The sequence below is a fragment of the Trichoderma atroviride genome, chromosome 1, assembly GCF_020647795.1.
Source record: "Trichoderma atroviride chromosome 1, complete sequence".
Lineage (NCBI taxonomy): Eukaryota > Fungi > Ascomycota > Sordariomycetes > Hypocreales > Hypocreaceae > Trichoderma > Trichoderma atroviride.
This window is the reverse complement of record NC_089400.1, coordinates 2,541,609-2,565,743: the sequence shown is the minus strand read 5'-3', so window position 1 is coordinate 2,565,743 and position 24,135 is coordinate 2,541,609. Positions and strand designations below refer to the sequence as shown.

General features: G+C 52.5%; 12 protein-coding genes across 12 annotated transcripts; 5 read left to right on the top strand and 7 right to left on the bottom strand.

Moving 5' to 3' along the window:
• Positions 1 to 590: 590 nt before the first annotated feature.
• On the top strand, positions 591 to 1,221 carry TrAtP1_000954 (uncharacterized protein; the record flags this gene model as incomplete). The annotated part of the gene is made up of 2 exons (XM_014090906.2): positions 591 to 1,082; positions 1,207 to 1,221. The coding sequence occupies exons 1-2, from the start codon at positions 783 to 785 to the stop codon at positions 1,219 to 1,221; spliced, it is 315 nt and encodes a 104-aa protein (XP_013946381.2). The 5' UTR covers positions 591 to 782.
• Positions 1,222 to 1,491: 270 nt separating this feature from the next.
• TrAtP1_000953 (uncharacterized protein) lies at positions 1,492 to 2,367 on the bottom strand (the record flags this gene model as incomplete). The annotated part of the gene is made up of 1 exon (XM_066110796.1): positions 1,492 to 2,367. The coding sequence occupies one exon, from the start codon at positions 2,365 to 2,367 to the stop codon at positions 1,492 to 1,494; it is 876 nt and encodes a 291-aa protein (XP_065966869.1).
• Positions 2,368 to 2,470: 103 nt separating this feature from the next.
• On the bottom strand, positions 2,471 to 4,018 carry TrAtP1_000952 (uncharacterized protein; the record flags this gene model as incomplete). The annotated part of the gene is made up of 2 exons (XM_014090614.2): positions 2,471 to 3,746; positions 3,822 to 4,018. 2 exons carry the CDS (start codon positions 4,016 to 4,018, stop codon positions 2,471 to 2,473), a joined length of 1,473 nt encoding a protein of 490 aa, XP_013946089.2.
• Positions 4,019 to 4,892: 874 nt separating this feature from the next.
• TrAtP1_000951 (uncharacterized protein) lies at positions 4,893 to 6,836 on the bottom strand. The gene is made up of 3 exons (XM_066110795.1): positions 6,412 to 6,836; positions 5,847 to 6,176; positions 4,893 to 5,780 (listed from the first exon to the last, which is right to left on the bottom strand). Exons 2-3 carry the CDS (start codon positions 6,094 to 6,096, stop codon positions 5,080 to 5,082), a joined length of 951 nt encoding a protein of 316 aa, XP_065966868.1. The 5' UTR covers positions 6,097 to 6,176; positions 6,412 to 6,836; the 3' UTR covers positions 4,893 to 5,079.
• A 1,044-nt stretch (positions 6,837 to 7,880) lies between these two features.
• Positions 7,881 to 9,103, top strand: TrAtP1_000950 (uncharacterized protein). The gene is made up of 3 exons (XM_014090577.2): positions 7,881 to 8,106; positions 8,234 to 8,384; positions 8,481 to 9,103. The coding sequence occupies exons 1-3, from the start codon at positions 8,069 to 8,071 to the stop codon at positions 8,553 to 8,555; spliced, it is 264 nt and encodes an 87-aa protein (XP_013946052.1). The 5' UTR covers positions 7,881 to 8,068; the 3' UTR covers positions 8,556 to 9,103.
• Positions 9,104 to 9,436: 333 nt separating this feature from the next.
• TrAtP1_000949 (uncharacterized protein) lies at positions 9,437 to 10,350 on the bottom strand (the record flags this gene model as incomplete). The annotated part of the gene is made up of 4 exons (XM_014090904.2): positions 9,437 to 9,501; positions 9,627 to 9,740; positions 9,941 to 10,073; positions 10,261 to 10,350. The coding sequence occupies 4 exons, from the start codon at positions 10,348 to 10,350 to the stop codon at positions 9,437 to 9,439; spliced, it is 402 nt and encodes a 133-aa protein (XP_013946379.1).
• A 781-nt stretch (positions 10,351 to 11,131) lies between these two features.
• Positions 11,132 to 11,986, bottom strand: TrAtP1_000948 (uncharacterized protein; the record flags this gene model as incomplete). Its single annotated transcript, XM_066110794.1, has 2 exons — positions 11,132 to 11,677; positions 11,744 to 11,986. The coding sequence occupies 2 exons, from the start codon at positions 11,984 to 11,986 to the stop codon at positions 11,132 to 11,134; spliced, it is 789 nt and encodes a 262-aa protein (XP_065966867.1).
• A 2,885-nt stretch (positions 11,987 to 14,871) lies between these two features.
• TrAtP1_000947 (uncharacterized protein) lies at positions 14,872 to 16,171 on the bottom strand (the record flags this gene model as incomplete). The annotated part of the gene is made up of 3 exons (XM_066110793.1): positions 15,842 to 16,171; positions 15,107 to 15,726; positions 14,872 to 15,043 (listed from the first exon to the last, which is right to left on the bottom strand). The coding sequence occupies exons 2-3, from the start codon at positions 15,424 to 15,426 to the stop codon at positions 14,872 to 14,874; spliced, it is 492 nt and encodes a 163-aa protein (XP_065966866.1). The 5' UTR covers positions 15,427 to 15,726; positions 15,842 to 16,171.
• A 1,487-nt stretch (positions 16,172 to 17,658) lies between these two features.
• Positions 17,659 to 18,012, top strand: TrAtP1_000946 (uncharacterized protein; the record flags this gene model as incomplete). The annotated part of the gene is made up of 1 exon (XM_066110792.1): positions 17,659 to 18,012. One exon carries the CDS (start codon positions 17,659 to 17,661, stop codon positions 18,010 to 18,012), a length of 354 nt encoding a protein of 117 aa, XP_065966865.1.
• Positions 18,013 to 19,396: 1,384 nt separating this feature from the next.
• On the top strand, positions 19,397 to 19,983 carry TrAtP1_000945 (uncharacterized protein; the record flags this gene model as incomplete). The annotated part of the gene is made up of 2 exons (XM_014090611.2): positions 19,397 to 19,558; positions 19,681 to 19,983. 2 exons carry the CDS (start codon positions 19,397 to 19,399, stop codon positions 19,981 to 19,983), a joined length of 465 nt encoding a protein of 154 aa, XP_013946086.2.
• A 148-nt stretch (positions 19,984 to 20,131) lies between these two features.
• Positions 20,132 to 23,991, bottom strand: TrAtP1_000944 (uncharacterized protein). The gene is made up of 2 exons (XM_014090901.2): positions 21,707 to 23,991; positions 20,132 to 21,609 (listed from the first exon to the last, which is right to left on the bottom strand). The coding sequence occupies exons 1-2, from the start codon at positions 23,311 to 23,313 to the stop codon at positions 20,622 to 20,624; spliced, it is 2,595 nt and encodes an 864-aa protein (XP_013946376.2). The 5' UTR covers positions 23,314 to 23,991; the 3' UTR covers positions 20,132 to 20,621.
• On the top strand, positions 23,538 to 23,780 carry TrAtP1_000943 (uncharacterized protein; the record flags this gene model as incomplete). Its single annotated transcript, XM_066110791.1, has 1 exon — positions 23,538 to 23,780. One exon carries the CDS (start codon positions 23,538 to 23,540, stop codon positions 23,778 to 23,780), a length of 243 nt encoding a protein of 80 aa, XP_065966864.1.
• Positions 23,992 to 24,135: the final 144 nt, after the last annotated feature.

Below are 24,135 nucleotides of genomic sequence, written 5' to 3'. Positions count from 1 at the left end.
TTACACCCCACAAGAGCTTCAGCCTATCATATGTGAAGACTATGCGATTGTGCGTATATATGAACACTTCACAGCATTTTTAAGCACCCCCAAGGGTGCAAATCTTCTCTCATTTTCTCACGAAAGGGCGTTGTTTGCCAATGCACAGGCCCTTGTAAAAGTCATCAGAATATCTTTAGTCTGCTTTATTTCGTGACTGTCTCTGAATTCTGAATCATTCGACTGACAGGATATTAATGCCGCTCCACTACCGATTATACATCCTTCTTTTCAAGAAGGAGCGCCATCTGTATAAAACGGACGCGCAAAGCAATTTCTTCGCATCCAATGCTACGAATAGAAGATATCCAGTAGTATTTCGAATTTGAACAAAAACTTTGCGCATATTAAATTGGCCAGATGTCAGAGCCGCAACGGTGCCCTTACAAGGGAGACGTTTGTCTGGAATGTTGCGCGGTTTGGGGAATGAAATCTCCGGCGCGGCATCCCTGATTCAAACAATCAGTTTGGTCTCACTTTTTTGATGACAAACGGCTGGTATCGCGGTATACGCGTTATAACACCTAGAAGAAACTTCAACACGCCTCCATACTACCCTTGGTTGTTACGTTGTGATCTCTTACACGATAATCGAGGAAGCACAAAGCAACCACTGTCTATACATCCCAACCAAATACTACCACCACAAGCCATCTAATATCCCACAAACCTCTCATCTCACAAGCACTTCGAAAACGAGAAACACCAATACAACAGTACACAAAAAACAGAAAACGCTCACAATGCTCGCACCGTCCTACTCCTTCGTCCTGCCCTTCCCCAGCGCAGACGAATACAACGACTTTGTAACGCACTTCCCGCTCTCGCCGCTCCTCAGGCTCTCCACTACGTCAACAAGCCTCTCGTCTCGGGATAGCGAAAGAACCGAGCGGCCGGGAGACGAAAGCAAGACGGCAAAGATGCTGAGGAGGAAGTGGCAGACGTTGATTGATGGGAGGAAGCGCTCGAGGGGATATAAACTTATTGGCGATGAGGGGAGGGGAGGTGATGCTTTGGATGCAAATGATGGAGGAATAGAATTGGTGAGCCGAGGCGAGGCGAGGAATCGATGATTGTGGATTTAGTAGATTCATCCCCCCCCTTTTTTTTTTTTTTTTTTGGTAAATGTTCTGGGATTACTGAGAAGAAACGGCGTAGTTTCTATAGGAGCAACTGTGGTAATGGAGATGTATTGAAGGGAACTGATTTCGATTTCACTCTTGTATTTGGTACATGCACACATTCAAACTAATCGTAAACAAATTAATGTTTTCTTTATTGTCCATTGCTCTGCATGTATAAAGCCACTACGCTTGCGAAATAGGTGTTACCATAATGGCAATGATATGCCTAGCCTATCTGAGAGTTGGTAGAATACCCTTGTTGAAATCTTCACATATTTCTGTTATTACTGCATGATAATAATATAGCGTCCATCCCTTTGATACGTCCTTAAATCTCCAGCTTCTGAATGCCCTTTTCAGCTTCATCAGCTTTTGCGCTGGTACTGCCGTCCGTCTTCTTGGTCCGCTTCTTGCGCTTTGTCATGCCGGTAACAACAGGAGCCTCCTGGACCCATCGTGCAATTGCATTGGCTCGTTCGGTCGTGAGGGTGTATTCTTTGCCATCTTCGGCAGACCAGCTTTGCGATGGAACGGGTTCGAGATCAGTCTCCTTTATAGCTCTGTATCCGTTCCTCGTACCATTTGAGCCGCTTGTGCCACGGGCGCTATTGGTGCTAGTTGTAGTCTCAGTCTCCTTTACATCGCTTGCACTATTGGCCTCATTGGCCCCATTAGTCTCATTTGAAACATTCATGCTCAAACCCGGACCTGGGTGAATGGTAATGAAAGTGCCGTTGGGCATGTTCGCAGAGAATAAAGCGTCGTTTTGTTGAGCTCGTTTCTCGCGAGCTCTAACGGCTGCTCGGAATGAAGTCTCGTCAGTAACGCGCTCATCGTCGAGAGTATCTGCTATAGCCTGCTCGCGGATCAGCTCCTTTCGACGCTGCTCTTCTTCAGCAGCGGCGGCGGTAGCGTCAAAAGTGCCTCCACCGACGAGCGCTGCCGCAGCCGAGGCTGCTATGGACCTCTCAGAATGTGGATGAGTCTTTTTGTGGCTACCGCCGTGCTTGGCACAATGGTGTTTACACGGGTCTTCAAGGTAGGCAGGTAGTGGCGCAGGTTGGCACAAGTTGTCCCACGAAGAACTGAGTTGTAACCAATTGCCGGCACAATGAACCAGCTCGGTCCAATCGGCTCGGGCAGACGACCTGTTCGCTTGAAACAAGGGATATCCGTCGGATAGCCTGATAAGACGAGCAACCATGTAAGCGTGTCGCTGAATTTCTTTGGTGGAGGTTTGGGCGAGACAGTGGGCCAAGAGAAGAGAGTGCAAAGCGTCGCTGAGCAGCGGATGATACGTCACCCATTCACATGCGGTTTCGTCTAGCGGCTGTTGCACACCTTGCTTGACTAGATCTTGAGCTGGATACGGCGGAAGGTCTGTCGGGGGGAACAGAGCGAAAAAGATCAGGCAAGGAGTAAACCGTGTGTGATGTTGTCCAACTGCTTGTATCAAGGGCTCTGGAACTGCGGATGCCGTGCATGACCATGCTGACGCGGTCGTTGAACTCCTTGGCTATTTTGGCTGGGAGGTTTGGCGAATAGTGTATGTTCGAAAAGAAGGACAAGTAATCCTTGATGGCCCGTTTGGCATAGGTTTTGGCCATTTTCCGTGACTCAACCTGCTTTCGGGATATCTCTTTGCCTGGGTCGCTGGCCTCTGCCTTTGCCTCCCCACCTCGCTCGTTTGCAATCGCTGGATTTTCGTTGGATTGGTTCGATGGTGGTGGTGGCATGCTGTCCACAGCATTATCAGAAGCGAGTGTCAGATATACTGATGCCCGTTGGAAGTATAATTGAGCCTCAAGGCTGCTTGGTTGGTCTTTTTCCGGCAAAATGACATCATGAGGCCGTCTCCTAGCGGCGGTGCGTTGCGAGTCTACGATTTGCGTATCCTCCTGTTTGGGTTGGTGAGATTTGCGGATGAACTGGGATATAGACAAGGCATGGGTGAGATCGAAGACTGCGCCTTCTAAATCGTTTTGGAACACCTTTACCGTCGCACGTGTTCGCAGCACCTCTGGTTCTCCTGGACGATCCCCGATAATCTCTGTCAGAGGCTCCAAACTCGTGCTTTCAGCCATTTTCCTCGATGGAATCTTTTCATGGAAAAAGTGGACATATTTGGCGTCAGGATCCCTGGGATTACGCTGTAAAACGAGATTGCCCACATCTTCAAGCGGCGACGCGCCTTGCATAGTCGCAACACTGCAGACGATTTCGTCCAAGCGATATGCGCGCGCTAGCTTCTGGCTCGCCTGCTCTCTCATCTTGAATTTGCGCTCTCTGCTTAGTTTCCCGCCATGGCCTGCAGTGCCCGTTCCGTGAGACATCATCGAAGATATACCCGGAAAGCCACCATTAACGCTGGTCAGTGTTGGCGAGGCGATGTCACTAGCAGCCCTCACAGCAAGATTGGTAGCTTCGTCGACCAACCGTCGTGCCTTGACAAGGTCAAAGAATGAGGCAGCATCGAGGGGCCGCGGCAATGGCGTATTGTAGTTGATATTGGCAATAGTCTCCAGTATCTCGTACGGCATTTGCAGCCATGGCCCGTGATAGGAAGAAATATGGCGCCAATGTCTGATTTCATAATAGTGTCAATGACGCTCGAACAAAGGTAAAGCAAAGGGGAAATAAAAAAAACGAGTGCCATACACATACTTATTGCGACATATCGCAAGCCCCGTTGGAGCTGCTGTCGAATGAGCCGCGTCGGGAGTTGTAGATTTGTGCCTTGAATTTGGACTTGGCGACGACTGGGCCTGGTGCGCTGCAGGACCAGGCACTGATGGCCGGCTTCCAATCCCAGCCTCGTCTTCACCGACCGCCTGCTTCACCTTCTTCTTGGCCATTGTGCTTTTTGGTTTTCCGTGAAATCTCTACAATCTTATCATGCTCGAGAGCGATTGATGCGATTGACGTCGAAGGCTGCTAAAAGCTTCCCATTAAAGAACGTGGGGTGGTGGAGCAGCTGAAAAGAGACTGGAGCTCCAGTTTAGTGATGCTAGGAAAAAGAATGCTGGGGCCGCCCTGAAAAGGCTATTTGCGGGTAAAGAAAAAGTAAAGGGTATGAATGAAAAGAATCGGTGCTGCAGTAAGAGGCTTCAAGGCCTAGAGCATCTGATCAAATAAAAGGGGATGAAAGAAACGTAGTTTATGATGGAAGGCAAATGCATGCGCCGAAGTCTGGTAGCAGCTTCTTTTTCAGCCAGTGGTGGAAATGCCAATCACGTGCAGCGCCTGCAGTGACGCCAGGCAAAGGCAAATTAAAGGTGAGACCTGAGACTCTTTTTATACTTTTGCTTTCGTCCCCTCGGATTTTTTTTCTTTTTTTTCTTTCTAGGTACCCTGAGGTATATATGCAGCTGCCTGAATCACTATTATTTACGATTCATGACGATCAGCAGTTGCGCAGCAAAGTCCACTACGGGGGGGACTCGCTTCTGTTTAATGAGCTGTCACTGCATGCCATGCTGTAAGCAGGGAGACAGCCTGAAAGGAAACTATTGGCAGCCAGGTACTGTTTGCTTGCATGGTGGCGCTTCAGAGGCCAGCCAGCCTCGTTCTATTCTGCCTCTGCGTTTTGCCCTGCCTTTGGGGGCCAATCACGTTGGACAGAAGGAAATTAAATGCAACCATGCAGTGAGTCGAGCCGTTTGATTGTACAGCTCAGCCGCATCCCACTAGTCGCAGTTTGTGCGCTTCACACGGCAGAGCCTGATAAAGGAGGTGTGTAAATTTGTATTGTCTAGCTATAAGGGCCGGCTTAAAGCAAACATTGTTCTATCATTAAATGTGTATGAGAAGAAAAAACAAGCAAATAAAGAAACCCAGTCCCTTTCCCATCCTGAATAGGGGTATCGCACAAAGGCTCTACCTACATGTACATGCAAGGCGATCCCATTTTCATGTCTCACAGGGAGAGTAACATTATGACAACAACGCCACCCAGCAGAGAGATTGAGATTTTGTTCCCAGCAGCAGCCCCCGGAAAGGGTACAGTAGATGATGTGGCACTTGCACCTACAGCATCACTGGTAGAGGCAGTAGTGAAGCTCGCCGGAATGGTGAGGCCGCCAGTAGCAGTTACGACGCCAGTGCGAGTAAGAACGCCAGTAGCAGAGAGGACATTTGTAATGTTGTGAGGATTCTTCGTAGGGCGAGAACCTGTAGTATGATGGGGGCCTGTGACATTACGAGAGATTGTTGAATTATGCGGTCCAACAATCTTATGAGCACCAGTAGCACTTGGGGCCTTGGTAGCAGTGCGAGAGCTGGTGGTCGTGTGGGCTGCTTTTGTAATACTGCTTGAGACCTGCAGCTTGGCAAAGTTGGCGCAGGTCAGACGCGTCTTGTTTGCGTAATGGACCACGATCGACAGATTGCCAAAGAAGGCCGGATTGTCCGGCTTCATAGAGGTGTAGAGGTCAAAGTATTCCGCCAAGAAAGGATCGGAGGTGATTTTGCCGTATTTCCCACTCAAGTCGCCGACCTGGCAAGTCTCGGGCTTGGAGTCATCGCAAGCAGGCGTCTCGCCACGGCCGAACGGGTCTAGATGCGCCAAAGTTGATGTGCAGTTGCCGGCGATGGCTGGCTTCTCATGGATGTGATATACTGCATGAATTAGTTGATTAGCCACTGTGATGCTGTCAAATCAATCTCCAGATGGACATTGCTCACTGAAAGGGCCACCCGACTTGGGAAAGTTTTCGAATTGGACGGTGAATCTGACGCCCTTGCCACCAGGACCTGCCACTGCCGAAACGTTGCCCTTGACGTTGCCCACCAGCTCCGCTTTGGGGAAGAAGGGTTCTTTGGGCAGAGTGGCCGTGTATTCGACGCCTTGAGGATTCCCAGAAACGACAGGCGCATCTTTGGCTGCGGCACAGCTGACGGTTGAGAAAATCGCTAGAACATTGCAAGCCCGCATGGTAACGACGGAGAGAAAATTGGTCCTTTTTTTCGTGGCGAAATTAAGATGTACCGAAATATTTTGAGAGTAAATCTATACTGCAAAGTCGTGTAAGCGCAATACAAGTGAGAGTGTGAATAAGAAGTGGGAAGCTGAAAGGGCTCGATAGGACGAGGACGAGGAAAACAAAGGAGTTATAGGTCCGAACGGCAACACGAGGGCGACGGGAAGCTGCAGCCGAGCGAAACCAAAGGGGAAACAAAGAAAGACACCGGAAACTCGAGACAACCAGGGCTTCCATCCCAAGGGTGGTTACGAAGTGTATGCACATACCTAGATCTATACGAAGCCTCTTCTGTTGAAAAAAAATTCTCGAAACTAATGACACTGCTTGCAGCGACAACGGTAGCCAAGCCTCTTCTCTCTCTAGCTCTCGAGTAACAGACAGCAATGTTACTTGGGGCGGGATTGTAGCGAAGTGAGACAGAAATAGTTGGTCTCGTTTTTTTTTTTTCGCTTGCTGGTCGATCAGTAGGGCTGTTTGTTTGCTCCTAAACTCCTAGGTGGTACGACTTATGACTCGACCTGCGGTACTCTCGTCAAAAAAAAAAAAAAAAAGGCGAGTGTTTGTTGAATCTGTCGATAACCGGCTCCACAGACGTACAAAACCCGTGTGTACAAGAAGAAGAGGGACCTTGCAGTAGCGGAAATGAACGGCAGAAACGAACACAGCACAGCTCGACTCAAGTTCATCCACATATATATTCCCAAATCTCAAAAGAAATCTCAACCTGTCTGCTCCGTTTCACGTCTAATAAAACACATCTTCCGCCTGCCGGCTTCCGACTGAGCCGCCAGGCTGTCCAGACACCCCCCAGCCCGGCTCCTTATTTTTGGAACTGCCCGGCACCCATTGAACTGAGATGCTTTTTCCTGCCCCCAAAACTTTGTACCAGGCCACAAAGGCTGGTTGGATGGGCGAGGGCCGCCTGATGCGACTCCAGATGTGCACAGGGAGCACCCCTGGCTGGATGATAGGTGGCCAGCCGTGCCGCGGTGCGACATTGGGTGGGCCAGCTGAGCCTAAAATGCTTCCTTGAGAAAGGGGGCCATGAGTGCGTATAGAGGAAGCTGCAGCTTATCCAGCAGAATTCAAGGGTATTATCGTTAAAAAGGGTAGATAAACAGGGGAATGTGTGAGCAGATGAGGAAGCCGACACATATGCTGATGCTCGACATGGGGATCTCAACTGCCTCATACACCCAGCATGGAGCTAGAATACGAGCATCACCACGCTCTCTCGCATTGTGGAACAAGAAAACGCTGCTTCGTCACCGAGATTTGCTAAGCCACAACTCCCCGTGTAACAACCAAAGCCCGAAATTCGCATCCAGCCTCAGCCCCATTCATCATCAGCTAGCCTTTGCTCTCTCATCCATCAACACCGATCTTGTACATGTACAGTCCCTCGCACCACAGCCAATGAAAACATCAGACCCACGCAAATCTGACGCTAAATAGCTAATCCAAGGAAACAAAAAACGTTCCCTGCTCAGATCCGATCCCCTCCCGTCCAAACAAGCCCTTACAAGGCAAGGTTCCAAAGTACACATAAGCGCCCGCCGTCTCAGTTCGGATTGGCCGCCACTTCCGCGCGCCTAAAGCCCCACCGTCCCGGAGTCTAATATAGCAGTCCGTTAGTGCCTGATATCCCAGGCATCCAGCTGTTGCGCTCCCCCGGCCGCGGCGCTGGTGCTGAGCTCCGTTTTAGTTGCGCTATTGGATTTGACTGGCAGCTACGCAACCTGCATACCACACCACTAACATCATTTGCTGCAACCAAAAAAAACACCGAGGTTTCATCGTGATTCCTGTTTTCAAATAATCTCTTTGGTCGCCTCGTTTCCTTTGAGCGAAAGCGCTACACTGCCTCGTCTTTCCTAGCCGCGCGTCAGGCCTTGCACGCACGCCACTCCCCCTTCGCCCATCATGAAGCCCGTCGTCAGTGCTATGCAAGCATGGTCTTGGTATGTCCTCATCATATCGGAAGTTCTGAAATCCATCTCCGAAGCCAGCGTTCAAGGAAGAGCTACCGAATCTGTGGAAAAGGGTTACTGTTGGCTAACAATCCGCGTGGTGGGCACTCCGAAACAGCACCGTCATCTCCTTCTTCGCCATCATCATCCTGACCGTCCTCGCCGCTCTATATCGCTCCGGCCACGAGGAGCTCGTCGGAGGTGTCGACGATCCCGCTGATGGAAAGGCCGTCTCTGGCACAGTCTTTACTGCCGTCTTTGTCTACATCGTACGTCTTGCTCCCTCCGATCCAATCCGAATCCTTCCGAGACTCAGCAATCCATAACATTCTTTCTTCTAACATTGCCTTTTTTTTTGCCTGTAGGGTTTCTTCGTATTTTGCGGTCTGCAGGGAATGTTGCACGTTCGAGAGAGCCGAAGGGGTGCTATTTCTTTGTAAAGCGAGTTATACGATGCGATTAGCAAACAGGCGTTAATTTTCTTGGAAGCTGTTTTCTTTTTTGGCCATTCAAAGTTTGGCTTCTGATCTAGGGCGATTATTCCTTATAAGATGACGGGACTGATAGATAAAGGGCCCGGTGGTGTGTAATATAAATTGGGGGATTGGACACATTGAATTACTCGAGTGTTCCTCTTTGATATGCGCCCGATACTGAGCAGCTAATAAATAGGGAGCTTGTTGATGTCATAGAGAAAATTCGACGGTTGCGCGATACAGATAGTGATTTGATATATCCAAGCCACTGATCGAGCGAAGTTAGCAACTATATGAATTGGTCGCATCTTTTCACCACCAAAGCTCGCATGTGTAGCAGTTGAGGGATAATCCATCGTGGCTTGCCTTGGTCGCATACTTACATAGGCGCCAAACGAACAGTAGCAGCAAGTTCAAGCATAGCTAGGAACAATGCAAAAATTCAAATAGTAAATAGAGATAGCCCATAAGGAGACGGTAAAAATCAAACGGCGCCCATTAGAGGGAGGTATCGTCACAATTAGAAAGTGAAGAAGAAAAAAATCTATTTTTTTTTCAAGTTGCTCGCTGAGCGTAAGATTACACACAGGGCAGCTCCGTCGAGAACAACGAGGCTGCTGCTTTTGTCATTGACCGTCGTGGAACAGAGAAAGCCGGTCATCTAAATGAAAACATAATCCCCCCCCAAACCAAAAAAAAGGTTGAATTGAAACTCTTTTTTGTCCCCCTTCTATTCTTCTTTTTCCCCTTTCCCAGATTCGAGCATGCTTTTTCGTTCGGGGGGGGCGTATGATTTCCATTATCGTTTTGTTTTTCTTGTCTTTTTCCCTTGAGAAGGATTGCGTTTATTTCAGCTTAGACCACAGCTTGGGGGCGGCGCATGCGGAAGCGCAGTGAGCAAGGTGGAAGACTAGAAGGTTATATCTCGTTAGCAAAACCGAAATCATTCCGACATGTAAAAAGCTCGATCCGGAGGGCAAATTGGTCCTTGTTTTTCTTTTTTGCAATCGATAAAGGGGGAAAAGAGAAACGTACACTCCTCGACGCAGTCCTCCTTGGCCTCGCCTTCGCTCTCCTGCTGGTGAACTCGCTCAACGCACTCGTCGAAGTGGTGCTTGGCGGGGGAGCACTGGGGAGAGTTCTTGCACTCTGAATAAACAAGAAAAAAAAAAAAGCCCTCGTCAGCATACAACGTCTGTAAAAAGATAAAAAGGGGGGAGGGGGAAATCCAATTGTCGCAAAAACAGCCCTCGATGCGCATGAGTTGCGGAAATGCCTCGCCCCGCACCCGCAGCGACGACAGCACATCATGCGCAAAAAAAATGACAGAGGACGAGTGAATCACGAACCTTCTTCGAGCTCCTCCTTAGGGTCCTTGGGCTCCTCCTCATCCTCCTCCTCTTCCTCCTCCTCGTCCTCCTCGGCGGCGGGTTCCTCTTCGGGCTCTTCCTTCTTGTCCTCTACCTGGGCCTCGGGAGCCTCCTATCAGAAACATCAATTAGCTCCAGGCCCATAGAGAAAAGAAACCTCTCCCCCATATGATTGTAGTTCCGATGCCGCTCGACAGATTTCACCGCCTCTTTCTGCCTGCAGAGCTGCCCAAGAGCATCATTTCCTTTTCTTTCTCTCTCGCTCTTCCCACCCCCCAAAAAAAAGACATCCCACCTACCTGGGTGTCCTCAGCCGGAGCTTCGGCCTCCACAACACTCCATGGCGTCACCGCCTCGACAATCTCGGAGAAAGCGTCCCAGATACCCATTGCGATGATTTGGCGAAACTGTGGTTAATCGCCGTGTGATCGGTTTCCGTGTGCGGTATCGTACGTTTTGGATGAGGCGTATTGGCGGTTCGGAAGCTGTCGGTCAAATTCGCGAAAAGCTGACCCGGAATTGAGGCATTTTGATTGGTCCAGCCCGGCCGATCAAGGTCACGGGATTTGTCACATTATTTCGAGTCCGACGTCTTTGTCAGCAAGCCATCCAAGAGCCATCCAAGAGAGGTAGGTACGTACCTTCACAGGCAGGTTATCGTTGCAGCGTGCGATTGGCAGAGCTGGGGTTGCCGTTTTTGGCTGATGCTCACTCCAAGACTGGGGGGGGTGAGTTCAAGATCTCCGATTGAATGGGGAGGGGTTGTATGGCCTGTATCACCCCCTACCTCCACAGCCAAAGCAGAGCGAGGTGAGACATGGAACAATGGATGGAATCACAAGAGGTGGGACAATCTGTAGCTTTGAGGTAAATGTCATTATCAAGAGAGAAGAAATCCTTTGCATTTAATCAAACCGGGGCCATCCAAAGAGACGGGCCTGGAGGGCTCTAATATATCGCCCTTGTCCAACTGTAATACCTATACTGTAATTGATCGTTCTGACGCCATCCAAATTCCACCCAATAGCAATAAATTACGGCGAATTAAACTCAACTGTCTAGCTTGTCCGGTACAAAGAGAATCAAGCACAAAATCACACAGAGATAGTTCGTAGTCTCATTATTCGCTTCACCCAAAACGCTTTCGCTACAGAGCACTCATTATCCTGCCTACTCTTCTTCAGCCCCTCGGTCAACCTCATTGCGGATGTGGTCTTCTAGTCGGTTGCTGATCTGCTGCGCTTGCGCCTCATCGTAGTTTGGCGGCGGCTCGTTGGGGGCACGGCGACTGGAAGAGCTGTCTGAGCGGTTGGGTCGTGGGACAGTCAGCTGATCCGACGATGAGGGCGGCTGCTGCTGCTGCTGCTGCTGCTGCTGGCCATCGCCATCGGCCGAGTAGGCAGGCAGAGGTTCGTCTGGAACCTCAGTGCTGGCGTCTAACTCGCGGCGCATTTCTTGATATTGGAACAGACGCTCGCGCAAGCCGACGTAAGCCTCGTTGAATTCCATCATGCCGCCATCGGAGAAGGTGAACTTGACTTCGACTCGGGGTATCTCAGGCGGAATGCCACCTCCTGACACGGGGATGCAGTCTGATTTCCAGACCCATCCCCACCACATAGACGACGAGGTGGTTGAATCTTGAAACTTTAGAATGGGGGCGCTGAAGGATTCGAACTTGGGCTCTTGCGTTGGCCTTGAGGGGATATAAACGACCTGGCGTCCATGTTAGCATACGTAGAGCCAAGCAATATGGGGCTGTTTCAAAGAGGCTGAACCAACCCGCTTGTTGGTTAGGAAGAGAGCTCCCCTGTCACTCTTGCGCTGGAACGGGACGCAGCGATCTTTTAGCTCGGGAGGGACGGACAGTTCGCATGATATGCGTGAATCGAGCTTGTACAGGATTCGTTCATTGCCCAGCTTCACGAATCCGCCCTGGTTGAGCATAACCCAACTATCGGCATTGTCAGGATCTATCGGCCGCGAGGGAGCGCTCGAGATAAGATAGTCATGAGGGTTGTTCATCGTGGGGCGGGGCCCAGGCACATGGTTCCCATGAATCTCTGGGTTCGATAGCGGGGCAAGACGCCGTGGCCAGAAGCACTCTCTGGCAGGGCAGGCAGGGCAAACAGCGAGGATAGACACGACGTTGTTGGCAAACAGGCAGATGGGCAAGACAAAGAGAGAGAGAATCAGATAAGAGCGGGGGGAAGCAGCAAACAGCGAGAGACAAAGGGCCAAAAAAAGAAGGCCTTGATCTCTCTTCTGTATGAAACAAATGAAGATGCAAGATGAAGCAGCAGCAGAAGAGGAGGAGAGAGAAAGGTTTCGAGGAGGAGGAAGAAAGAAGGAGAGAAGAGAAGAAGAGTCGAGGAGGAATTAAATAGTTTTTTTCCTGCCAGAGGTGACGTTGAAGCCCGGCGCCCAGCTACAAAGAATCGAGAAACGAAACCGGCAGGCAATGAACAAGAGACGCAGCAGGATTGGGGGGGGCCTTGGGAAGAAGGAGAGAAAAGAGACGGGACGACGGTGGCTCGCGAAGCAGGCTTACTTTATTGACATTGTGTTTATGATTCTGACAAGGGTTTGCTCGAAAACCCTAGCTCCTATTCCGGATCGCTGGGCTAGACGAGCAGGCGCCTCGATGGACCGTCCACGTACAGACAGGCACGCCGTGCAGTAGCAGTGCAGCCGGTGTGTGTTTCTCTGTGTCCTGGGCGCGGAGGTAGTGCTGCCGCTGCTTGCTTGGTGGTGCTAGTAGGAGCAGTAGCAGTAGCAGCAGCAGGAGATCTCGCAAGCGTCCAGTCCCTTTCGACAGAACCCTGGAAAGGCTCTTTGGGGCCCTTGTTTGATGGAGGTGTGGTGGGGCTTTGGAGTTGCAGGCTGCTCGAGGTTGGTCGGGGCCAAACGGGGGAAAGACAGAAACGGCGAACGAGAGGCCAGAAAGAGGAGCCCAGGGAAGAGGAGAAAAAAAAAAAAGACGGGTGGCTGGGGGGGGTGGTTTGTGTCGAGGCGACGAGAACAAAGACGTGGATGCTCGGAGTGAGTTCAGCCAAAGCGGAGTGAGGAGACGACGGAGCCAAAATGGAACAGAGGAAAAAAGAAAGAAGAAGAAAAAAGAGGAGGGGTGTGGGGGCAGCAGCTGCCTGCATGTACATCCGAGTACATGGCAAAACTCCCGCTCAAGCGCTGTGTGAGGTGATCTGTCAGGCGGCAGGCTGGCAGCGGACGGGCGTATGTAATCCTGCGTTATGCTTCGTTTGGAGCGTCTTGCTGGACGAGCAGCACGCAGCAGAGGCACAGTAGGCGTGGCGCACAGTAGAGGCGAGGCAGCCAAGGCACAGCAGCAATAGTCGTCTGGTGGCATGGACGCAGACGGTATGAACTGCGCTGGGTCCTGTATGGAGCAGGATCCGGGCAGTCCACAAAAGAGGCACGGAGAACCGCGCAGCTAAGCACGGCAAGGCCCTCGCTAGCACCAAAGAGTCAGCAGCAGCAGTGCTAGTCTGGTTTCTCGGTGGTGCAGAAAGCGGCTCTTCTTCACCCTTCCAGCCCAGCCCATCGCGGCACCAAGTCACTGTGGGCAGCTGCTGCAGCTCGCCTGTCGCAAACAATGGACGAGGGGCCAGGGCAAGCTGGGTACGGCGCGGTACCTCCGAGTACAAGCTTTGAGCCCTATACCTTGCTGAACTTACCGCCTCCACCCGTCGTGCTCCCAAGGCGCGGTTCTGAGAGGTGTCAGTGATGATGATAACTACTACCAGGTAATTGGGATTTCCTCCCGTTTCCATGCTGGGGTATGGACCAATATTCTACCCAAGTGGGTAGCAAGTCGCTTCTCCGTGGCCCTGGGCCAGAAAAACCAAACATGACATGATATCCGGTGGTCTTGGCTGCCCTCCCGAGAAAGAAAAAGAAACGCCCCTTGGGCCGCCTGCTGCCGCTGCGAGGAGGCAATGCCCGTGCGCTGCAAGGGCTCAAGCTGGCTTCTTTGCTCAACTTGGAGATGGAATGATGCAGCGACAGCAAAGTGGCGTGTGTGTAAAAACACTGCTGTGCTGTACTCAGAGCTTGCGGCGTTCTTGTCTTGCGGCCAGGAGCGGCAAGTCCCTTGGACGCCACAGATCAAGGAGTTGAACTGGTCGTCATTGTGAAATCAAATCCTAGTCATTCAGAGCTGTACGACGTGTACTAATCCGAGCACCTACCTAGTATAGAATCTCCTCATAATCATAGGGATGAACGCATCTCCAACATGCCGCTCCATCTTACCCAGCTAAGAACCTGGAGGGTGGTATCTTACGACCTAGGTACTCAGTACCTCCTACTAATCATCAGCCTTGCCTCCTGCTCCTCCAGAGCCTCGAGACTCGACTCACGAAGAGCACGGCAACCACCCCAAGCCCAAATCCAAGCAGAAGCTATTGCTGGATTCCCCTTATTAGTGCTTGCGAACAAGATGTTGATATCTGCCGGTGTTCGGTCTGCGCCTACACGCAAGAATAGTGACAGCTCAGACGTGTGCGGGCGGCTGCGGCCAGCTATTCTCATTCGGTACAAGCCCGCTATAATCGAATGGATCGCAGGCCCCTGGTCAAGGCTAGGCCAGCTAAGCAGAGCAGCGCTTGTACCTACCGCGTACCTTGGGTCTGCTCAGATGGCTAGCAGATTAGCGCCTGCAGGACAGCCACGCTTCTGCTCCTCCCGGCGTCCATAGGCCAGGGCCGGGCCCCATATCGCGTCTCTGCCCGCCACTATAGCGCCTGGATACTGCTGATCAGTCGCTATGCTGGTCCAACCTTAATCGCGACCTGGCATCGCGACAGACCGACAGGTCAACCCATGCAGGCTACTTTGCTACTGACATCAATACCGAGGGGCAGATGGGCAGCGAGGTCTGTAGGTATGCATCACACGTGCCCGTGGTCGATGCAAGCTCGCCTTGGCAGCCTCTCGTCCTCACTGGCCCAGCCCGGTCCGGCGTCACAGACACGCCCAGCCTCCTCCGAGACTCGCGTCGACCGGGCTATCTGACCATGGCGCGGCTTCCTGTACATGAGGTCGATGCAGAGGCTGCAGCATCTAGCTTTAGGTGCGTCAGCTAGGACTGGAGAACCGCGCGGGAGCTAGACTGTGAACACGCACGTTGTGTAGCGCTCAATCCCAGGGCTGCTCTGCTGGCAATTGGTTAAGAGGACGGGGGTGCGAGCCGTCGCGTGGCCAATGGCAACCGGCCCTGACCCTGCAAAAGGCGCCCTCTGGAAGAGCATCGAGCTTACCCCGTGTTCGGTCCTTGCATCGCCTGGAAGCTCTCCAGACATGTCGTCGCCGCGTTGTTCAAATCGGGGATTAACCGTGGGAGACGACCAATTACTCCGAGGGCCTAGTCGAATATGCCGGGGAGAGGCGTGAGAAGGGGGGGCAACACGTACCTGGTCGCCAGGGGAGAGGATCAGACATGGCATCGCCCGGAATAATTAGTAGTTACCGTTTAACGGACCCGACTCGCCGGCTCTGCGGCCTTGGGATCCATTCGCCCGTGGTAGATATCTGATCCTACACAACGCGCTCCGTAATACTACCTACGACTCTACGAGTCCCTGTATGTCAGCCAGATCGGGCAAGGGGACATGGGTGAAAGCGGCATCGCCTAGGCCGTGCTTTGTACGTATAATGTAACTCCGTGCAACATACTGCAGTATATAGGTATGTATGTATGTACGTGCTCCGTATATGCATGTACGGGCTTGTCTCTTGGTATGTACCTAGGTATTCGTAAGCATCGTCGCCACTGTCATATTATTATGCCTTTTATCACTTTGGCCAGGCGCTGGTGGATGTCACTCAAGCACTGACATCCGTAAAGGGCGGAGTGCATACTGTAGAAAGAGCTGTGGCCCTGGTGCAAGTACAGAGAGATAATAATAGCAACAATGAGCTGGGAGGCCAAAAGGAGAAACCGAGGGGGCCACAGCTAGACGCGAACTGACATCAGCTGTGTGTACAGGGTGCTGGAAATCTTGATTCGGGCCCTCTCGACTTCATCTGCCCTGGAGAACTGACGACGAGTTACACGGGTTCTCCATGCCGTCTCGAGTTGTCAGGAGACGCTGTGCATGGCTCACACCAGTCTGTGCCCCCCCGCGCAGCAAATCCAACCCAACGGATGTCTTTCCTGGATTCCGGTAAGATGTAGGTGACGCACTATATGAATGTGCAGCCAAAGCTCGGTTGTGTCAAATGAGAGATGCACGGAACAGCCAACACCGAGACATCGTGGCTTGCCCTACTGCTGCAGCTCTGCGTTTGTCCAGCTCGCATTGAGCCTTCATCAGAGGGGTGTTGAACGGCAAAAAGGGGAGGGGCGCGGCACACACCACCACCAAATCGGCCATCGATCTAGCTACGCAGTCTTGGGGGTGGTGGGGGGGAAACAGGCCCCTTTTGCGCAATGATGGTTTAATACCCAAGGTAGGCATCGACTGACCAGATATTCTGTATACTTCTGTAAGCGTTGTTCATCAATCTGGGTATCTTGTATAGTCTGGCAATGGCAGCACATGGCAGAAGAGCACAAGGGTTTGGAATCCAAAGCGCAGGAAAGGAGAGAACCCCGGCGACATGGATAGGCCGATCGAGACTGGCCACGTACCTGGAAGCATAGGCACAGCTGTGCCAAGTTTCATGCATCTCGTCCAGCTTGGCTGTCTCAGTTGTCAGGCGCAGACACATTCACGTTGAAGTGATGCCACGACTCTGCATGGGGTTGGCTGGATCTGCAGTTGCGCGTCCATTGGAGACAGCCGCAGAAGCACTAGCACCGGCCCCTGCCATCGGCCGCACATGGGTAAGCGAGGACCCAGCATCCATTCCATTGGCAGAATCTGGCCAACCTTTTTCTGCTTCCTTTTTGGTTCTTTGGTATTGTGGCAGGCTGTGATTCGCATTTGAGGCCCCTGTCGCATCTGATGAGTTCACCACACAGTCCATGCTTTCCCGTTTCTGTAAAGCGGTGCTTCCGCGCCGGCCGGAGGGGCTCCGACTGGCCCATGGTCTGTTGACAGTCAGGCAATGTAGTGAATGAGATACTACAGGCAACTCATCTCTAGCATCTCGATGCACGTCGATCGAGATGCCAGAAATCAGCGGCCTGGGAGCAGGATACACTCAACAGACCACCGCGCCGCATGTACTCTCGGTTTGTCGCGGCATCAGCAGCATCAGCAGCACCCTGCGCAACTCGACCGGTTACACGAGATCCAGCTCTCAGCCCGCCATCATCTCGAGCGTACATGCTCACCGGCCACAATAGGGCGAACTCATCCATTGCCGCCGCCTCAGGTGTCTGCTGTTATTGTTTTGCTCCAGCCGACCCTCCATTACCCCATGCCCTGTCTTTCGCTGGCCGGAGCGCAGGGGCCTTTCTCAGCAAATCGGAAACTCGCTATCATCCAGCCTCATTATGCACGTCTGGGATCCTTCCAAATATTCTCGTATCAACTACTCTTTTGCTGTCACTTATTGTCTGTTCACCCGTGAGCAGTTGCATGATCCTACAGCTAGCGCCATCCACGCCAGCTCAATGAAGACCAGCCTGCTTGGGGGTGGCATTCTGTACATGTAGGTGTTGATGTGGTATTAGTGCCTTGTCCAAGATTGCAAGCCTGAGCAGCTACCTACTACACGTACCTAGGTAGATGGCAATACTGGCAATCGATTTGAATATGAAGCACCCAGCGCTTGCTGCATCTCCGTATTATGCCAGCCCCACGAACGAGGCCAATCGTCCCATGTCTGTCCGGGCATTCATTCAGGCACAAAGCTCGGCACGAGGCACCCCATGCGCCTTCATGGGGACGCCAACAGCAGCCAATGTGGCATCATTTGCACCGCCGACGCCGATTGCTGGTCTCCACGACTCTTGTTTCGATCCTATCAAACCACCCTCTTTCACCGAATTTGGCCCCAGGCCAGCCAGGCCCGGACGAGGCCTGATGCAAGCGGTGCTGGAGCTTGCAGCAGCAGGGCGTTTGGATTGGTACGGAGGCTGATTGGCCGGCCCGTGTGACGGTGGCTCCGGTTTCTGCGCCGGCCACCCCCACTACAGGCCTTTTGACAGTTGCTGGGGATTCATTGGGCCTCTGTAGCTTCATCTTGACCTCTTTCAATCTTCTTTTTCGTCTGCTTTCCTACTCGGTATTTGAAGTTCTGCAGACACTGTAAGCACGGCGTGCATTGGAATTGAAGGGACAGGCAGGGAAGCCGGAATTGATGGAATTGATGGAAGGGTTCAAGACACAGCGCTGTGTAGCCACGGTTAACAAGCTGCAGCGCACCTTGAAACGCATCAACTGCTAAATGAACGCCACATGTACGAGTAAGTGGACGGCAGCACCAGACAGTTACCCACAGCTCCATCCGCCCTGGCGTAGCTCTCAACTGGCACTGGCACATGCATAGGATTGCGCGGTTGCGACTTACAGCCGCTGCCGACTACTTCCTTCGTAGTTTGCATCCTCGGCCTACCTCTCAGCGCCGTTTACAGCTGCAGTTGCCGCCACAGCATCTCCAGTCCGTTCACTTCCTTCCACAACTCCCCCCATCGCTACTGCCCCCGACCTTGCCATTGCCATTGCCTGCAGCGCTCGGTGCCACTTGCCGGTCCAGCTCGCCACAAGCCGCCGCCTGAGGCATCATACTACACCTCAATCTCTCTCTCTCTCTCTCTACCAGATTCGAATCATTTCCACTGCAAGCCCTGGTCTGTGGCGACCTGCCAGGTGGCCTGGCCCAGCCTCGCTGCTCTGTTTCCATATCATCACCAACGGCCATTGAAGCCCGGCCGCGCTCACCGACTTATTCGCGCTCTCACCCCCCTCCGGGTGCTTCCATCTGTGCGTCTGCACTCCGATAGCCCGGCCGACTCAGCCCAGCTGCAGCGGTGCAAGGTACGGCGGTTGCAGCATAGATTGCTCCGCAAGGTCCGATCAATCCTCCGTAAGCCGTTGAATACCCAGACTTGGAAAATATCCCGCCGGGATAGTGGGCAGAGGAGCATCCCCGTCAGTGTTCAGCCTGTTCTTGGATGGGCGGCTTGGAGTCACATGCCAACTGAGATCGCCAGTGGCCAATATCAAGATCGCCGTCATACTTCATCATGGCCCAGTCGTCGCCATTGTCTGCCGACATCATCGCACAGCTTGCGCAGTATTCGGCGTGTGATGTTTCAGATGCGCTGCTGAAGCTCAAAGTCCCCGGTGCCGGCTACGTTGCTGACCTCGTTGCATACAGCCCGCAACAAGGGGGGCCAAGCCACTGGATCGCAAGTTACCATTGCCCCCCGTGTTTACAATCTTATTTGCCCCAAAGGAACGGTCGTCCGACGATGGCCTGCCCTCGAAAAATATCCCCAAGGACTCCCATTGGGCTGATATCATGCAGCCCGGGACTTTTGCCGTGCTAAAGCAGCCCCCAAGCCAGACAAACGCCGTCTGCGGTGGTATCATGGCCCTCAGAATGAAAATACGCCAGGTAACAGGTATCGTGGTTGCCGGAAGAGTGAGAGACTTGGACGAGTTGAGAAGCACCGCTTTGCCAGTAAGTCCCCCCTCTCACCATGCTATGTTGAATCCCTGCCACTTGATGTAAACACACCCCCTCCGCTCTTTGATACCTTTACTTTTATGGACGAGCTCTCATCACGGGTCTAAATTGTACAGATTTGGGCCTACGGCACTTCTACCGTGGGGGCTGGTGGTGGTAGCGTGCCATGGGCCACCCAAGTTGCTGTCGAGGTCAACGGGGTTCAAGTCAACCCAGGCGACGTTGCGTTTAGCGATCCAGGCAATGGCGTTGTGATTATTCCCCGAGATAAAGTCGGTCAAGTCTTGGAACTATTGCCTAGCCTTGTTGCAGCTGATGCCAAAGTAAAGGAGGATGTCCTCAAAGGCATGTCCGTCTATGAAGCTTTCAAATTACACCGGGGGGGCATGAGAGACGAACGACAAAGCAGCTGCTTCTAGCAAAGTAAGTCCTATTGAGCATAGCTTGATCTAGAGTTTCGCCCGAATCTGCACCCGCTTGTTAAGTATAGTTTGATATATAGAGCCTCGCCTACTATTGATAAAGCATAGTCACGAATTGTACATTTACGGTTTGGAGACAAAGCATCTGAAGTCAAATTTCGTCAATACCTATAGATGAAGTGGCCCGCAGGCTTAGTCGTGTCATTAACTCATGAACATGCAATCATACAGAAAAAACCCATGCCCCAATGTTTCGACAAAGGAAAATACATAAAAAAAAACAAAAACCATGAAACCCCTTGGCGCTACCCAATGTCTCCATCTCAACTGGACCGGATGTCCAGGAGCGCGGGAGGAAAAGTGACATGGAAATACCCGCCAGCAATAAACACCTTGCAATCTTGTGATGTGGTCCTTTTTTTTTTTTCTAATTTTTTTCTTTGCCCGTCTCTCTCTCCTTTCCAAGTGGTTATTTGAGACGCAGAGCCACAGATTGCGAGTGGATTTATATTTCCGAATGCGTAAAACAATCACATATCTTCCGCCTTACGCATGTGGATGATATTCGACAACCCATGCTTCTTAGCAAAATGTCCGCCCTCTGGAACTAGCGGTGACTCTTTCTTTTGTCTTCATCATGATAGCCACCCGTCTTTTGGAGGAGGCTTTTTCTGTGAATGTGCCTGCGTCCGTGGCTGTGTCTTTGTCTGCTGCACCTTGTTGGATCCAAAGTCAAGCTTTGGCATGTCGATCTTTGGCGCATCCTCAACTTTTTTCCGCTGGACGCCAGATTTTACTGGGGATCGGGCATCAGCAGGCGGGCCGTATCTGACGTCCTTGACGTCCCATTTATCCTCCGCTGCCGCAGCCACCCACGTCCTGAGTCCGGTGTGGACACTGCCGTAAAATTTCTCTTTGCACAGTCGCAAGCTGCCCCCCATGCACCGCTCCCATCCAGAGATGCGAAGGTCGGCTCTCAGCTTGTTTCTCTCTTCCGCGGTGAGGGTACATGCCAGGATGGCATTCATCAGGTCCAGGTGAGACGCGAGATAATTGGTCGCGTCCCACTCCACGCCGCCCACATAAGGGGCAGCGGGCACTGGGGCCTTTTCCTGTGGGAAGTGGCGGCGCATGTATGCATACTGCTGGTCCTCGTTGTTGGTAAGCCGGCTCATGGCTGCATCACCTGAGTTGTCCGTCTCGGGCGTTAGCGCGACCACGTTGAGGTGATGGAGGAAGATCCAGAAGACTTCTTTGGTCACGCTGACGACCTCCTTGCACCAAACCCGGTAAGGCCGCTCTTGCCTCATCTCCAGAACGAATGGAAGCGGTCGGTTAGATTCATCCGGTTCTGGATCTCGCAGGTGTCTCAGGATGCTTCTAGCCCTGATAACGCGCTCGGCGGTGGAGGCTGACTCGATGTACGTATACAAGACAGATGTGATGATATTGCGTGTAGTGAACTCGCTAGGGCCCTTCTTCTCAGGGTCGAAGAGCATGTGTAGCAGTTTCGGGAAGAGGTCGGCCTGGACAGAGTGGAGATACTCCATTGCCCTGGCTGTTGTAGAGAGGGCCTTGAGGCATAACAAGTTTTCGTGAAGCAGAGCGTCTTCGTGCTCCTCTCTATTTATTTACCAAGTCAGATTTCATGATGGGGAAAGCAAATGAAACAAAGAGGGTCAAGGACAGAGGGGAAAGGGAAAGTCAAGGGAAAGCTTACCTCCATTCTACTTCCATGATTCGATTTAGCAGCCCAACGATTTCTTTCATCCCTCCGTGTTGGATAAACTCTTCAATCCAGGCGACGGTCTCATTCCGCAGCAGTAGCCTTAGTTTATGGAGTTTGCCAACTTCCACTTGCTGCGGCTGGCGCACCTTTCTAAGGTACGCAACGTAGTCGGCCGGGCCCTGCTGGAGTTTGATCTTGGACAACAGTCCGCTGCTGGCGGATGAGTTGGCGCTCGAGGTTGGCCTGTTGTCGCTGGCCACGCTGTCGGCCGATTTGTTTCTGAAATGACGACCCAGCGTGCTCTCTCCTTTACTGGACTTTTTGGACGATGAACGGTTTTTGGATACTGAACGGTTTTTAGAGGCTGAGCGGCCTTTCTCTTTCTCTAGCTCCTTCTCCTTTTTCGCGCGAGAGAATGTGAAGCTCCGACCACGAGTTCGCTTCGGCTTTTCCTCTTCAGCATCGGAAACGACGGCTGACGTGGATGTAGAGGCAGCGGCAGCGCCATTCACGCTGCTGCTCATGCTGGTTCGAGGACGGTTCTGCTTGCGCTCTAGCTTGGCGGCTCGCATTTCGGCCCAGTCTTGTCGAATGAATTCCATCTTGATCGTGTCGCTCAAGTTTCGCATCTTATAGCGCTGGTTTTCCGGAATATTCCGGCGGTCGAGAAGCGCCTCGAGCTGCCTGTTGATGTCCTTCAAGTCCAGCACGGGACCAGCTGCGGAAGGGGAGCCAGCCCGGGGAGTCGACGTCTCCGATTTGGATCGGCCATGGCCAAAGCTGGCAAAGGTACCAAAGACTTTGCCTCGCTCTCGGATGGACTTTCCCTTGAACGAGTCCGACTTGGTCCCGTTGGGCGAATCCGACTTGATAGACGACTTCTTAATGTCTTGCTGTGATCTAGTGGCATACATGAAAGGACGCGATCGTTCCTTGGCCATCGACCGTCTCTCAGAGGACTCCCTGGTACTCCTAGTTGGGCTAGGGGGCGGCAAGGAGTTCATGGATTCATTGTTGGCGAATTGAGCGTAAACGGGCAACGTAGCACTGTGCGGCGGCTCAACCGGCGTTCTATTCTCCTTGTCCTTCCCTGACCGTATCTCATCGCCGTCTGTCACCAACTTGTGCAGGTTCTTGACCGTCTTGGGCCGGCTGAGCAGCCCGGTAAGACTGGTTCCCGATTTCGCCTTCTTCGGGCTCTTGGTTGGAGAGGATTCGCGCGACTTGGTCATGCTCAGGAACAAGCTCTTCTTAGTAGGCGAGTCTGAGCGATTGTCTGGCTCGGGCTCCGGTCGGCGGTCGTCTCGAGATTTGCGCGGCGGGGGTCGAGGAGCCGGCTCCTGCTGATTATGCTGAAGCTCGCCGAGAGCCCCGGGATTGTTTCGGGCGAAGTTGCCGACGGGCATGACGTTGGAGAACTGTGCTTCCAGGGGCGAGGCCTTGGGCGGCTGCAGCGCGGCGTCGGTAGAGGACTGATCTCGGCGGTGGATGAACTTTAGGACGGACGGCTTCGCTCGCTGATGTTGATGTTGATGCTGGTGCTGAGGCGTGCTAAAGTTGCTGCTGCTGGGATTATAGATGCCATTGCTGGAGGCCATGGCACGCCTCTGCTCGATATGACGAGCAGAATGACGGGTCTATTTGCGTTGCGGTTCTCTCTGCTGTTGGTGTATCTATATCGGGTCTCGGTTGCACAGCCGGGCGCTCCTTTTTTCTGGGGGGGTTGCGAAGGTTGCGAAAGCCACTTGTTGTACAAAAGGGCAAGGACGGGGAACTCGACGTCTCGGACGGTAACTATACCCGGGCTGGTCTGGAACGCGCAATGATGAAGAAGACGACGGACAACAAAGAAGGGGGGGCCCTTGGCGGGCCAAAGGGGATTCGGGGGGGGTTGATGATGAAGAAGTCGGACGAGGCTGGCAAAGAAGGAAAAGAAAGTGCGCCCAAAGAAAAAGAAGAAGAAGAAGAAGAAGGAAGAAAAACGATGCCTCAAGTTACAGCTGCCAAAGTGACATTGCAGATTGCGGAAAGGGAAGATGTGGACGGAAGCTATGTCGGCACCTAGGCTTGACCCTTTTCAACCTTGTCTGCTGCTCTACATGTCTTGCCGAGTCTAGAAGAGCGAGCTGCAGCTGTATTGCGTCAAGTGGAGAATGGCCTCTTGTCGATTTAGGGGAGCGCTGACGCTTTTCAGGGAGGGAGGGAAGCAGCCCCAAAGAAAGGAAACACGCCCGTGGGTTTTTGCGGTCGGTCGCGCGCCTCTCTCTCAACACGACGGGGCTTAGCTGGGGGTTGGGCGAGTGGGTGGCGGGCTCTGGTTTGTTGTTGATGTGGGGGACGTGTTGCCGCAGCAACGGACATGGGCACATGGGGACAGGGGGGTGGGCGCCGCGCTAAGATGCAAGCATTTTGAGGCCAGG

What these genes read in the sequence shown, in the direction of transcription:
- TrAtP1_000944 (XM_014090901.2), bottom strand. Translation starts at nt 23,313, where the DNA reads ATGGCCTCCAGCAATGGCATCTATAATCCCAGCAGCAGCAACTTTAGC. An exon ending in ATCATGGAAGTAGAATGGAG is followed by an intron (nt 21,610 to 21,706) that starts GTAAGCTTTCCC and finishes GTAAATAAATAG; the next exon opens with AGAGGAGCACGAAGACGCTC.
- TrAtP1_000950 (XM_014090577.2), top strand. Translation starts at nt 8,069, where the DNA reads ATGAAGCCCGTCGTCAGTGCTATGCAAGCATGGTCTTG. An exon ending in GCTATGCAAGCATGGTCTTG is followed by an intron (nt 8,107 to 8,233) that starts GTATGTCCTCAT and finishes ACTCCGAAACAG; the next exon opens with CACCGTCATCTCCTTCTTCG. An exon ending in CTGCCGTCTTTGTCTACATC is followed by an intron (nt 8,385 to 8,480) that starts GTACGTCTTGCT and finishes TTTTGCCTGTAG; the next exon opens with GGTTTCTTCGTATTTTGCGG.
- TrAtP1_000951 (XM_066110795.1), bottom strand. Translation starts at nt 6,096, where the DNA reads ATGCGGGCTTGCAATGTTCTAGCGATTTTCTCAACCGTCAGCTGTGCC. An exon ending in CAAGTCGGGTGGCCCTTTCA is followed by an intron (nt 5,781 to 5,846) that starts GTGAGCAATGTC and finishes TAATTCATGCAG; the next exon opens with TATATCACATCCATGAGAAG.